The 15,091-nt window shown below is 42.7% G+C and overlaps 1 protein-coding gene across 8 annotated transcripts in view; it reads right to left on the bottom strand.

Moving 5' to 3' along the window:
* CHD9 (chromodomain helicase DNA binding protein 9) overlaps positions 1 to 15,091 on the bottom strand; it is a 185,573-nt gene continuing 170,482 nt past the window's right edge. For all 8 annotated transcript variants that reach the window (XM_067550971.1, XM_067551008.1, XM_067551017.1 and 5 more), the window contains 3 exons: positions 10,432 to 10,560; positions 5,023 to 5,127; positions 1 to 3,417 (listed from right to left, as the gene is read on the bottom strand). In XM_067550971.1, coding sequence (XP_067407072.1) covers positions 2,557 to 3,417; positions 5,023 to 5,127; positions 10,432 to 10,560 — 1,095 coding nt within the window. In that variant the 3' untranslated portion in view covers positions 1 to 2,556. The remainder of the gene's footprint in view (positions 3,418 to 5,022; positions 5,128 to 10,431; positions 10,561 to 15,091) is intronic.

Raw genomic sequence — 15,091 nt, 5'->3', positions numbered from 1 at the left:
GGTAGTCAAAGAATATGTTTAATAAAAAATAATTAAACTTCCATTTCCTCTATAGAACATCATAGAAAGTAATTCAATAAATTACAAATGACTTTTTAAGACGCTTGTTCAACTACAGAAAGCAAATTCAGACTACACAGAACACAACTGGCAAATATTGCAAATGTCCAAAAGAAAAACTGGACTAAGACTTGTATCATGAAGCCTGAAACAAGGGATAGAAATACAAGGCAGTAACAGCTAAAGTTCTTTTAGTAACTACCAACACACACTTTATCACCTTGGATATTCTTTTAACTGTAACTTCAGTACTAGTTTAATTCTACTGAAGTTTCCTTACAACCCTTGACTTTATACAACCATATTTGCATATTGTTGAGCTGATAGTGGGACACATTTTTCCTCTTCCAATTGATAATGATTAAAAATAAATCCAATACAATATGTTCAAGTCTGCATCAGCCTTAATTATTTGAAACTGTAATTGCCTTATTATATAGAAAGAGAATCACTAGAATGTAAGCAAACTCACTTTATCGTAATTAGGAAAATAGTTTATTTAATAAATTTGATATAAATTAGGTTTTAGCCACAAGATTTAGGATTTCTCTTGTGGGGTCAGGGTGTTGTTGAAATACTCCATCAGCAAACGAAGTTAATAACTGTTTGAAAAACTTTGGCTATTTCATAGATGCATCCTACTTAAACAAAAGTGCTATATTACAAAGGACAAAAATATTAAATATGCAATACATCCTTTCATGATGAAGAATTGCTACACCCTTCTCTTGGCAGGTTTTCATTTTTACTATTGCTAAGACACTGCATGAAAGGCCAAAAATCAGAATACTATTGTGGGAAAATACAGTAACCAGCACAATCCAAATGGGCATGTATAATTGTGTAATTACATGTAATACTGCTTCTAATCATGGGGTTAATTATTTTGCACATAGAAACTTATAATGTATTGGAAAAGTTCTTGGTAAAAAACAACAAAGTTTTGTTTACTGTACAAGCGAGCAACAGAACTATATCAAAATATACAGTTTTTTTTTTAATTTATCCCTTTGAAAAGCTTTTTTCAATGATTTTTATTAGTACCTGTATCTATTCTCTCTGAGCACTTGCCTATTTTTGGACCACAAATGAGATAACTAAGGTCAATCGAAATCTCAGTTCAAACATATACATGTGAATCTGGGCCTGTACCATGTCAGAGTAATAGCAGCTTCAGCAGAAAGAGGAATCATATCACACATCAAACATTAGACTGATTTTATACAGTAAAGGGTTCTAAGGATTTGAATTTGAACAGATGTCTTATGCCCTGTTATTGTTGTTTCCAGGAATAACTTCTCTGTCTCTACTATTCAAAGTGCTTTCTTTTCTTTCTTTTTTTTTTTTAAATTGGGCAACTCAGCATAATATATAGACTAAAACCTCAAGAATGATTGTGGGTAACATTTTGTATTTAGTCAGATTTAAACCTGTAGAGAAGTCTAAACTCAAAATAAGTTTAAACTATTAATATTCTTCATCATTCTTATCTGGTAATCCCAAGAGGTTTTATTACATAAAACACAAATAAAAATCTACACAAACAAAGCAAACACATATTTTACATGAAGTATGCAGTGTTCAAAGGTCTTTTCAGTGGCACTTTGACAGCTTGCCTCTTCTGAGTTTTGGGGATACTACTCCTCAAATTAGGACATTGTATTCCTGCGGAAGGAGCCCAAAACGTAGCAAGGTTTAAACTAAATATGTCTTTGTGGTGCCAAAGTAGGATGAGATAGGACTATGTGTGTGTCAACTTCCCTTTACTGCTATCAAAGAGAATGCTTCTAATGAGCAAAAACAGTCCCATCTCTTGCCATGTTAACATGATATCATAGAGGGTGTGTTTAAAACAAAACAAAACCTGAAAACAAGTATAGAAACCAATGTAAACTTCCTAAACTAACTCAGCTGAGGTAACAGATAGCCAGTTTAACTGGCTGATTGGGAAACTTTTTTCCTCCTTTAAACACACTTGTACCTGAATTGGAAACATCAGCAGTGCATCACAACACTAGAGCATTTTCATGTAATTAAAGCAATGGATGGTGATGTAGATTCTACAGCTTTCATGACATTCATTAGCTGCCCAAATTATTGCTGAGTTTTGATCTGTAAATTATAAGTGTCAAGGAGGCTGTAAAACTATATTCAAATTAAATCGATAATATGCCTAAAATATTCTGTGTTCACTGCAAATATATTAAATATACAGCTCTGACTGAGCATTATTTTCATAAAATAACCTCCCAACAAAATTATGCCATTTGTTGTAATTTTACACCATTGTGTATTGATAGTACATACAAGTTCAGAAACTTATGAACTTCAAGAAATATTACATGCAAAACATCTCTGAAAGCAGTTTGCACTTCTAAACAAATACTGAAAGTTCAGTCAATAAATCATTGATGCGCTCAACACTGGGTTATTTACAATGAAATAATTAAAGAATAAATTCAAAATCAGTTCATAATTTAAGTACAGAGTCTGGGGTCAGTCTTCATCACTAGAATCTGAATCCTCAGATGAAGATGATGTACTGTCAGATCCAGACGAAGCATCTGCTTTCTCTGAACCCTCATCTGTGCTGTTTTCATTATGAGAACTTGGCTCTGTTCCCCCTTTGTCTTCCTGATCTCTAACCCTAGAGTTTTCCTCCTTTTCCTCTGTAGGCTTGATTGAGCCTGTGTCATTGTTTTCACTGTTCTGTACATCAAAAATATTGGATTGGGACAAAGCTGGGATATGAAGATTAAGGCCTGGAGTGAGAAGCATCCCTGGATAAAGTATATTGGACAAAAGTAACGGGTTAAGAGCTAAGGGGTTGGCAGCAGCAGAGGACGTAGAAGGAGAACTTGACACAGAGTCTTCATCGCCATTATCTACATGTTGGTTTTCTGTCCTTTCTTTCTTTACATCTGGCTCTTTTGAGTCGTTTCCCTTTTTCTCCTCTGAAACAGATTCTGTAGACTTTGTTAGGAGTCCTCCCATACTCAGCAAGTTTGGTAATCCAGCCATTCCTGATAGTAGCATGGGGAACATGGCAGACATATTCTTAGCTTCTCCTCCAGTAGTTAGTCCAGCAGGCATTCCCATTAATCCTGCTGTTACTTGCAGAGATTGCAAGTTTTGCAGATTTTGTTGTAAGGCCTGAAGAGTAGATAGATCCATTCCTGGAAGTAATCCATTGGCTAGCAAAGGGTTGACCGAAACATTTGCTGCTGTTGCAGCTGCTGCTGCTGCAGCTGTTGCCTTGGCAATCTCACTTTTCGGCCGCCTCCCCCTCCTGCTAACTTCTTCTCGTACAACAGGCCCAGTGAGAATACGGTCAAACATACCTTCAGGAAGAAATCCCTGAAACAGACAAATTTTCTTATATTAATATAGAAACTAATTCTACTGCATGAAGATAAGGTAAAAATATGTTGGTTAAAAATTAAATACTCAAGAATAGTTCCAAAAACCATTCTGTTTAACTGAATTTAGCACAGCAGTTTGATTAATCAACAACTCCCTGAAAGTTTATGACTAATGTGTGCTGTCACTTTCCAAAGGTTCCTTATTAAAGCCCCAGTCCTGCAATGAGCCCTGTACCCTAAATAGTCTCCACTGTACCCACGTGGCGCTCTACTAACTTGAACGAGTCTCTCTGCAGGTCCAAGGATCATCCTCACAGAGTTTATTGTAGGATTGGACCTAAATACAGCTAATTATAGCAGCAATCGGAATTTAAGATTTAAAATCTAGTGTGGATTTAGGATCTTTCAACAGATTTTAGTGAAATTTCCACATTCCAATAATTGGATTTTTTTAAATGGCTAGTTACTGTGATTACAAAGATAGCAGAGCTATCTAATTAAAAAATAACTACGTTTTCACATGAAACAATAATCTGTGAACATTTTAATGTTTGTTAGTGTCTATTTTGTCCCTTCAAATTTCATCCTTTCCTTACATTTCACACAAGCTATTAAAGACTGAAGTCCAAATAAACTGAAATACAGGACACTTAAAATCTCCTGGGGCCTAGAGTGGTGTTCTATCATCTATGTAAGTCCTATCTATTGGTAAAGATAGGACTCTAATTGTGCTCTGGTGTTATTTTTAAAGTGGCCTTGACTGTAAAAATGGCACCATAGGATTCAATTTTTATTATAACTCAATATAAAGTTTGCTCAGTATACAATCTCCCATAATTTTAAAAAATTGTCAACCCTCACATTCAACCAGAGATGTGAAAATCAAGCTCTATTCTTTCTGCTTTGTGGATCACTATTAAAAAAATATATACAGGGCAAGTTCCATTCTCATTTACATCTCTAATCATTGTCATCTAATTCTGCTCCTAGTTACTCCTGTGCTACTTCATTGCCCTACACAAAGTTGTCTGGGTATAAAAGAGGGCAGAACCTAGTCCTGCAACTGGAACTTAAAAATTCTGCTGGTACATGAACCAGAATAGAATCTAGCTTACTGTCAACTGTACTAGCCCTGCTGTACTAACAAGAAAAAAGGTAGTAAAAATTACTTTGTCACTCAAGCAAGTGCTTAGAACTTTCAATAAACATACGGATTAGATGAGTTAAGTAAGAAGATACCATATTATACTACTTATGATTAAGTGCAGAAACGTAAAGTGTTGTTAAAGAAATAGAAGATGATAGGTATTTTAATAAACAGCTGGTTCAGAATTTAGGTAACTAGTACCATTAAATCAATCTTCAAAAATTCTACTTGCTCATTTTTCCAGGGCAAGTAATTTTATTTTGATGGGCAATTAAAATTTTAATTTTGTAATTACCTTCATCATTGTGGCAAAGCATAGATAAGAAGATATCATGGGCAGGCTGGTAGATTTTCCTAAGAGCATCCAAAGGTACATTAAACAATAACTGCCTGACTTTCATACCTCAAACTAATGCTAGTATCTCTCTCTCTCTTAATCCTGTAAATACTCACAGACTGTTTCACAACATCTCCCCATTCAGGAGCTACTCCATACTCAGGGTTTTCTTTCAAGAATCTGCACAAGTCCTTCAGCGGTGGAGCAAAAGCACCTCCCACCTAAAAATTAAAAGATAAGATTTGAGATGAAACATTTCTCAGTTTACTTTGGATTTTCTTGATCTGATACTCTGGTTTCACTTATGTCTTAGCATTAGAAAGCAAAACAGCACACCATGTTTGTCATTTGTTTCCAGCAGAATTGAACAGAATAGGTACTCTTAATTTTTTCCAGATGTCAAAAGCCATCAAAGTCACATATAGCAACTTCAATATCTGACAATCTTACGAATAATGTAAGATTTAGTATAAATACCAGGGTTCATTTCAGAAGTGTACTGAATGGGATAGTGTTTCACTAATAATGAAAATAGGTGTAAAGGTTTTAAAAGGAAAGTTCATACTGCAGTTTTGTTTATTAAAAATTTCTTACCTTTTGGTGGGTACCCTATCACTTCTGAATCTGCTTTTCAAAAGACATCCTTCTTGTCTAATAAGAGTTGCTCTTTCTGGCAAGGTAAATTCTTTATTTTCTTACAGTTCCCCGCACACACAAAAAACTAACTTTAATTTTGAGTTAAGGTTGCTAAACAGCATATCCCACCAATGCAAACCATAAAAAGCAACAAAATAAGTAGTTAAATCATAAAAAATTCCTGTCATCAGCTCCCTTTTTTTACATCTCATCATGACATGGATAGGGAGGAGAAGCAGGGCTTGATCGAGGACAGAGCTGAATGAAAGAAGGAGGAAGAGGAGCTCCTCTTATTTGTGTTTCCCTGCTCAAGCCTCATTTTTAATTCATACTCGCCATGTCCTCCACATCTCTGTTAACCACCAGACCTTCTCTAAGCAGCTGTTCATCCCTCCTTGGCTCTCCATGGTGCTGCTGCATGGACAACTGAGAGAACCAAAAAGGGAAGAGCAGAAATGAGCCAGGTGATCAGGGAGGGTTGTGACTGGGAACATGGAAGGTAATGGGGCCGGCAGTTTGGTGAACCTGATTGCAGCAAACAGGGAGTGTCACTATGAACGTACTTTGAGGTGGGGAGAGCTCAAGTGTCTCTGCACTGAGGCATGAACCTTTGAGAGGTTCCTCAGTGCTGTTGGCTCATCTCTTTGGGTACCACCATGGGAGAACAGTGTTCTTGTGACAAGGCGCTGGCACTTGAAAGGCTCCTCCTGGGGCTGTTGCCTCAGTGCATTGGGGAGCTTAGGGGAGTCCTTCCAATTTTGGTACAGAGATACTGAGATTCCCCCATTTCAGACCTCCAACCCTAAGCACACATACCCAAGCCTCCCTAAATCCTGCACTCCATCCAGTTCCTGGGGATAGGTTTAGGCAGCTTTATGAATGACTTGGAGGTATTAGAGGACCTATAGTTTAGACATGGGAGAGCGAGTGGCTATGCCATGGCAAGAAGTTTGGGGATTTTAGATGCAGAAGAGTGTTTTGACTGGGGGTCCTCAGGCCACACAAGAGGCTTTGGAGATCACTGCTTTTGAGGCAATGGTGCTTGAAAGTCTTCCTGGTGCTTCTCCCTCACTCTCCTAAACAAAGGCACAGAGCCACTGGGAGCCCTTGATTGATACATCAATATTTACGTGCAGCATAGCTCCATCTCCCTGGCACTGCAGTCTGGTTTGCTGGAGAGCCAAGGCTGCAGTACCAGAGGAACTGAGCGCCTGTGAATTGATGAAGCTGCACTTGAAGGGCTCACTATAGTAATGCTGCCTTGGATACACAGTTTTAACTAAAAACCACAGCCATGCCCCTCACCCCAAACTCACTCCCACTGACTCCCTCATGCAGAAGTATCACCTGCTTTGTTTCCCCCAAAGCCCAGCTGAATTCCTCCATGCCCTTTCCAAACCTTGATCCATCTGCCTGCATCTTGATCCATCTGCCTACATCCCTACCTGAAGCCTCCTCATCTCTCCCCAAGAATAGTTCCCAATACCCTATGAAGAAGCCTGCCAACCTGACTCATGGACAACATGGAGATGTTGGTGAATCAGAAATGCAGGTTGGCAGAATGAACACAGAAATAATTGACAAATCTGAGCAATTCCATTGGCCAATCTCAGTGCAAAATAATTTATTCAATTAATTTTAAAACCTTGAAAGTAGATTATGTCTGAAATATTATCAGAAGATATGTGTGATGTTTAGAATTTTTTGAGTCAGTGGCTGTTAACTACAGTCATCCAAAGAAGTGTATTTAAAACAAGGCAAAACTTCAAGGGGACATTTTTCAAGCGTTTCCTTTGTAAAAGTTAGTAAACCTTTTACTAATAAAGATTACATAGAAAATTAAATTGTCCTCTGAAAAGTTATTGTGAACTTGCTGTAAGTGCAATTCTCAACACAATTATACCTAAGGAATCACTACCAATGCTTGTCCAATATATTCCCCCCTCTTCTGTTTGTTCTCTCTTTGTTTTACCTTCCCCTAAGACTCCTCTGTCTCCATCACCCATCAGAGGCTACTCACATCTGGAAGTGACATACTGGACATGACTGAGACGTCAACACTTGCTAAGAGATGCTACATTATCAGCATACTTATTTTCTATTCTAAATACTGGTGCAAACTGTAGTATCTTGGATACAACTCTATGCCAAAACAGTAACATTATAATGACAAGCACTATATTTGTGACAGATATTTAATACAAATAACACTAGTGTTGAAATCTATTCTTGATCAGACAACACAGAATGCTGTCTTTGGAGAATAAAAATCACAAGATGTCAAACAGACCAAATGCACAAGCCTACAACTTGAAATGAATCATGCATGCAGAGGATTTACACACACACAAAATCAGTTGTTGAAGAAACAGGACTAGAAGCCTTATCACTCTGGCTGTGATTTCAGAACTCCTATTAAGGAGGACTGTGATGGGTCATTGCTTTGACAGAAGACATCCAAGGTTCTGAAGAAGTGGTTGGTTGTCATTCTTCCCTCCAAGTCAATATGGAACCAATATTACTGGGGTTCTTGTGATGCTGAGGATTACAACTTTCAGGTGAGGTGACATTTAAAAACTATAGTCTTGACTTCTCATATCACAACAATTTTTGCAAGAGCAGTGTTGTTAGTCCTGATGTTCTGGCCCAATTCAACTTGGGTAATTATATTCTGCCTACCTACAATTCTCCTCGTTATTTCAAAGGGATAGGATATTCTTAACTTTCTGTCCTAAAATCTGTTGAGCAATATTTCTACGGGTTTTTAAACGGTTGTAGCACTTCTATGGTGCGTGAAGTGATTCTGTAAAGAACTTTGAGATCCTTCTGCATGAAACGTGTTCTATAAATGCAAATCATCATATGTCAAGCATCACAGACTTCTCAGTCACTACACTTTTGTAATAATGGGTATTTGCAAGATTTTCAGAACCACCACTAAACTACATCAAGTTCCAGCCTATTAATGAAGCGTACTTTCCGAGTGTTCTACAGTAATAAGCCACAACACTTGCATGCTTCGGCTGCATTTAACCTTTTGCCTTCAACCACACAAAAATATATCAGTTATTTCTTTAAGGCACACATTGCTGAGGCTTATTGCAAATAGAGTGCAAGTCCTAAAAAATTAGGAAAAACTCCACATAAGCCAAAACTAAACACATTTTAAGTAGTTTATGAAACTATCCTATTATTATGAAAATGTTCCTAATAGAAGGATAAGAAATACTAGAAAAAAAGGTTTTCTATACAATTTTAAATATATTTAAACTAATTTTTAGTAACTCTTTTCTTTATTGCTAAGATTTCATGGACTCCTTGGATCCCTTCTCCCTCTTCTTGTTCCCCAGTGTCCTTAAGCATAACAGTGCAGAGAGGTGGCGATGGTGAGTGGAAGTGGGATGTGCAGCCGCAGCCATGCCAACCCCATGAGCAGGAGGAGAACAACTGACCCGATCAAACCCAAGAGGGTCCATCTGTTTTCCCATCTGATCTGGACCCAACATTTGTAGTTGGTTCCCACTGGATTCAAGTCAGGTCTACTCCTACGCTTGCAAACCGGGTGAGTTCTTTCTGCACTCACATTGTGGCTATGCCTACACTAGCACTTTTGTTGATAAAAAACTTTTGTCAGTCGGGGCGTGAAAAAAAACCCCACCCCTCGACTGACATAAGTTTCACCAACAGAAGACCAGGTGTGGACAGTGTTACACCGACAGGAGAGCTCTCTCCCCTAGGCACAGAGCACTGCGCTGCACTCTAAGGTCTCTAGTGTAGACAATCTATGACTCATTCAGAAACCACAGGCAGCCCAGCCCACTCAAGTGTCCAGTCTGTAGACTTCCCCAACACACACCCAATAGCTCTAAAACTGTCTCTACCCTGCCAGGAGGCAGGAGAAGAAATGTCCTTTTAATGAGCTGTTAACGTTAGAGGGATGTGTGTTCGCAGACATGAAGGGTGAGATGGCCAGGAAAACTAGTCAGTGTCTTTTTGTTTAACAAAACTTCTAAACCAAGTCAAAGGCTACAGCACTTGACACATTTTTAATAAAATTATTCACTGGAAATATTTATACTTTGTTCCTGAAAAACATGCTAAATATACAATATAGCCAAAAGTGCTAACATTTTGTAATCTGAAGATCTTTTTCCATTGGGGGCAATCAAATCCACTCCAATGCCACTGTATTTGCTCTTTAGAATTATTTCTATGAATGCTAAGCGTAAGTCAACTCTGGCAGGGATGGTCTAGCAATATCAAGAGAGGGGGTAACAAATTAAGTTTAGCTTTAAAAAAAGCTTTCACTCTTCTGTGAAAGAAAAATTACTGTATTAAAACATCAATTTAAGAATATCCCCCTAATGAGCATAAACAAATCTAGAGCAGCTCCTACTTATCAATCTCTTTTTCCACATGATGAATCCAATTCTATATCTGCATTTTTACAGTACTTGATCATTCAGAATTTACTTGTTCTTATGAAGCCTCAGTTTAAGGCTCTACTATTCTTAGCAGATGAAATTCACCCCTAAATTTTCAAATTTCTAAACATGGGGTTGAAGTAGTGCATAAGATGTGAAGGCCCCCTGTATTGGCTGAATTTCACCCAATAGAAATATAACGATGCTCTATACATAGTCTATGCATGTAATTTTGCACAAAATCTCCAGAACAATTTTGCAGCAATTTATTAAGGTTTCTTCATTTACTAACTCCCACTTTAAACACTATAATTACCCTTCATGTCCCATTTACAAAACAACTTAATAAAACAAACTTCAGACTGTACATAAGAACTCCCTTGCAAAAGATGTAAATACTTCATTTCATATAAATTTTGTCTTTGGGCAAAGTGAGAGTGAGAGTGGACACAGTAATATAAATACCTTTCTAGCATTTCTTCTATTGATCAGCTGAACACGTTCTTCACCAGTGAGACTATTAACATCCAGTTTATTAGGGTTTCGACAACGGTGCCTTTTTTGTTTGGGTCTCCCATCATGAAGCTGCATTCTCTGTTTCAGAGAGATTTAAGAAATGAAGTATTAATCTTAATCTTCTGTTAAAACTACTTACAAAAGTGCTCAGAAGGTGGAATTGTTTGTTTATTCTTATAATCCACCCTCTCGTTTTGAGGTAAATCCTTTACTTCTCAGGGAATTCTGCACCCCCCCCCCCCCCCCAAAAAAAATTCTGCGCACAATATTTTAAAATTCTGCCAATTTTATTTGTAAATCAATAAATGTAGAAGCTCCAGCATGGCAGTGAGGAGCACAAGCCACTGGCTGCATAGAGGTGGGAGACCACCCTGCAGCCTCTCCCTTCCATCAGGATAGAGCCTTGGCGGTGAGGCTGCACCTGACCCTGACACAGCACAAAGGCCAGGCCCGCCCCAGGATCATCCCAGGGCCCCTCTGTGTCAGGTGCACCAGGTATGGGCAGGCAGGCTCAGCTCAGCAGGATCCAAGTGTGGAGGAGTCGTGTGGGGGATCCAGGTATGGCGTGAGAGAGGTTCTGGCAATCTGGGTGCAGGTGGCTCGTTGGGGGAACTGGCTGCACAGGGGCTTGTTGGGGGTTCTGGGTGCAAGGGCAATGAGACTCTGCAGGGAGGGTCCAGATGAAGGTGGTTGTGGCTCAACAAGAGGAGTCGGGGGGGGGGGGGGGATGGTGCCTGGCCGGGGTGGTGTGTGTGTGTGTGTGTGTGCTAGGCTTGGTGTGGGTGGCCAGGTGCTGGAGAAGTGGGATGGGGCTCAGTGGGGTGGGGGTCAGGGTGCGGGGGGGCTTGTCAAGAAGGTCCAGGTGCAGGAAGGGTGGGGCTCATTGGAGTGGAGGTTCAATGGGCCTGCTTAACAGTGGGGCCCTGGCTGCTGCTGCTGAGGACACACCATATGCTGGGCTCCCGCTTCCCCTATCCCCTTCTCTTTCCCATCCCATCCCATCCCCCTCCCTTCATTCCCAGATTACACAGAAGGGGAAGTTGACTGGCATTAGGACCCAGGAGATGGTGTCCAGGTGCAGAGTCAGCTAACCCAGCTGAATGGCAACCCTCCCTCACCTTTGGGCAGCTCTGCGCTTTGAGAAATGGGGGACGGGAAGAGACATGTGAGCCCGTGTACACCCCCCATGCTTCGCCTCTCTTTGGGGGAAGCAATGCCCTCCTCCCATGGTGATTTACCTCTCTGCCAGCTGCTCTGCACGGTGCCCATACTGCTAGGGAGGGACACGTGACCACTCTTGTGGTTTCCCTTTGCTTTCCCATCATTTTCTGTGGGGAAGCAAAGAATTCTATGCCGGACATAAATTCTGCATGCACACACTGGTGCAGAATTTCCCCAGGAGTAATTCTTTCATATTTCCAACAACACAAGCAGTCTTACCTTGTATAGCTGTTGTCTCCTGATTTTAAAAACTGAGACAGTCTCAAAGCAGTGCACGGCCAAATCCCCTGCACTACTCTAAAAATCTCAGTCTGAATGTCCATTTTCAGGATTTTACACTGTATTCTTTTTAAATATATCAATACACCGTTATATGTTTTCAATTATACATTTACATATCAGTTGGTCAATATATGGTATTAATTGGGATGTAATGACTATGAAACACTAAGATGTCACTTTCAGTTGCTAGTTTTTTGGCAAAGGTGGTGGTTGACAGCAGAAAAAACAAGGTTACTTACCAGTAACTGATGTTCTTCGAGATGTGTTGCTCATGTCCATTCCATTACAGGTGAGTGCATGCCACCGAGAACGGTTCCCGGAACTTTTTTCCCCTTAGCAGACCCCGTATGGCTGGCTCTGTGCCCCTGCAGTCCCGGGCACATGCCGCGGTATATGAGGCACTGCTGGCCCTACCCCCCCCCCCTCAGTCCCTTCTTTCTGCCAACTCCGGCAGCAGGGACAGGGGGTGGGTTGTGGAATGGATATGAGCAATACATCTTGAAAAACATCAGTTACTGGTAAGTAACCTTATTTTCTTCTTCGAGTGATTGCTCATGTCCGTTCCATTATAGGTGACTAACAAGCAATACCTTGGAAGGGGGTAGGAATTACCGGCGAGCTGCCGTCAGCACGGCTCTGTTGAATCCCACGTCCTCTGTCGCCTGCTGGGCGATGGCGCTTGAGCTCTGGTTGTGTGCTGTCATGGTTCCCAGAAGGGACATCCTCGCCTGCTGGTCGCAGAACTTGATGCATGATGTACACGCAAGGAGATGCCATCTCCTCTCCTCCTACAAACCGTGCGGTTTGGAAAAACACAGGAAGAAATTTATTTCGGTTACAATGAAATTGGGAAACCACCTTGGGCACGAAGGCTGGATGCAGCCTCGACTGCACCTTATCCTTATAGAATACTGTATAAGGGGGCTCCGAGGTCAAGGCCCTAAGCTCGGAGACCCTCCTAGCTGAGGTAATGGCCACCAGGGAAGGCTACCTTTCCTGAAGGCACAAGCAGGGGGCTTGAAGCCATGGGTTCAAAGGGGGGCCCCACCGTGTGTCTCGAGAGGACCCGGTTGAGACCCCAGAGAGGCCCCGGGTCACAGACCTGCCGTGAGGAACCTGACTGACATGGGGTGGGAGAACAGTGGTCTCCCATCTGGAAGAACATCGCCACCATATCTGGGTGCAACGGCCAGTCGTGGTGGGGTAGGAACAACTTGCTGTGGCTATCTGCCTCATCGTTCCTCACTCCTGGGAGTCCTTGAAGAGGGCCATGGGACGCTCTCCCCCCTGCCTGTCTATGCAAATCATGGCTGCAGTGTTGTCCGTCAGCACCTGCCCCACTCTGGCTGTCGGAAATCAGAGGGACACCTCATACACTAGGCGAATGGCCCTCAGCTCCTTCACGTTGCTGTGCAGGAGCTTCTTCTCCTCCGACCAGAGCCCTTGATTGCCTAGGTTTGTGCTGATGCTCTCCATCCTACAGCAGAAGCGTCAGAATTTAGGGTGACTGACTGGACCAGTTCCTTGAACTGAACACCTTTGCCCGGGGAGTCTGCCACCAGCGGGTAGGCCAAAGGTCAGGGATAAACTATTTAACTGTTGTACGACCCCTTGGGGGACCCGTGTTGGGGGGCTGAGGGCGAGCTGGGGGGGGTTCCTACTTCTGAACCCCCTATTGCTGTCCCTATTTCTATAGGGTTGAAACGGCCTAGAGGGAGGCCTTGGCTGCTGCCGCACCTGGGGCCATGCCTGCCACCTGGAAGCCTGGGGCGTGTACAGGCCCAGGGAGCGAAGCGTGGTTCTGGAGTTCTTCAAACCATGCAGCTTTGCGTTGGTCTGATTGGAGAATAGGGCCGACACATCGAAGGGGAGGTCATGAATTGATTGCTGCACTCCTGGGACATGTCTGAGAATTGCAAGCATGAGCACCTTCTCATGGCAATGGCGGAGGCTATGGCCCTACCCACCGAGTCAGCAGCATCACTGGCTGTCTGGAGCGCTGCCCTGGCCACCGTGATTCCTTCATTCAGGATGGTGGTAAGGTCTGCAGCCTGGTCCTGGGGCAGGGCCTCAGCAAACTGCCTGAGGGAATCCCACAAATTAAAATTGTATCTACCCAGGGGGGCCTGATGGTTGGCAATCCTGAACTGCAGAGCTGCCATTGAATAAATTTTTCTCCCAAACAAATCCAGCTTCTTGCTGTCTTTGTCCCTGGGAGTGGAACCTGGCTGACCCTGCCTGTCCCTCTGGTTGGCTGCATCTACCACCAGGGTTCCCAGGGCCAGGTGAGTAAACAAATACTCAAACCCTTCGGCCGGGACATAATACTTCTTCTAGGCCATCTCTGATGTAGGGGCGACCGAGGAAGGGGTTTGCCACAGGGCCTTTACAATTCTGAGGACCCTGTCATGGACTGGTAAGGCCACCCTCGCTAGGGCATCACATTGAAGAGGGTATCATCAGCCTCCTCTAACTCCTTCACCTCCAGCCCCAAGTTAGAGGCCACCCTCTTGAGGAGCCCCTGGTGCACCCTGAAATCCTCCAGTGGTGCCATATGGTCCCAGGAAACTGCCTTGTCGGCTGAGAAGGAAGAGGACTGCCGAGACGCGTCCTGTGGGTGTTCCCTCACCTGACAAAGGGATGCACCTGTAGAAGGTCCCTCCATGGGGTCCAACTTCTCGTCTGAGGAGAGGTGTGTATGTGCCTTCTCCTGAACCGGAGGCAGGGACCGAAGCCCCGCTGACAGGATGGATTGTGGCCCCTGTCCCATCTGGATGCCCTATGGGGCCCAATAAGGCCATTGCTGCAGCCATTGACCCTGGGGCCAAGCTGGGACTGACTGTGTCACCGGCTGTGGCGCCTTGTGGGGGCGTCGGCTGTCCCGACGACTGTCCCCCCGTGGGACCCCGAGCCACTAGACCTGTGGTGCCATGCACAGCCTTGGTCCCAGGTACTGCCTGGTGCCGGGGACCGTTCTCTTGACGTCTCTAAGATAGAGGACAATGAGGACTGCCTCCATCGCCTGAACGGTGCCGGCGAGTATAGGCTCGCTCCGAGGAGCTCTAGGTACTGGCGCGCTGTCTTGGTTCCGAGGATTTATGGTGCT

The sequence above is a fragment of the Emydura macquarii genome, unplaced genomic scaffold (genome assembly GCF_026122565.2).
Source record: "Emydura macquarii macquarii isolate MOO-44397 ecotype Brisbane River unplaced genomic scaffold, CSIRO-AGI_Emac_v2 contig_295, whole genome shotgun sequence".
Classification (NCBI taxonomy): domain Eukaryota; kingdom Metazoa; phylum Chordata; order Testudines; family Chelidae; genus Emydura; species Emydura macquarii.
This window is presented reverse-complemented; position numbering and strand designations above follow the sequence as displayed.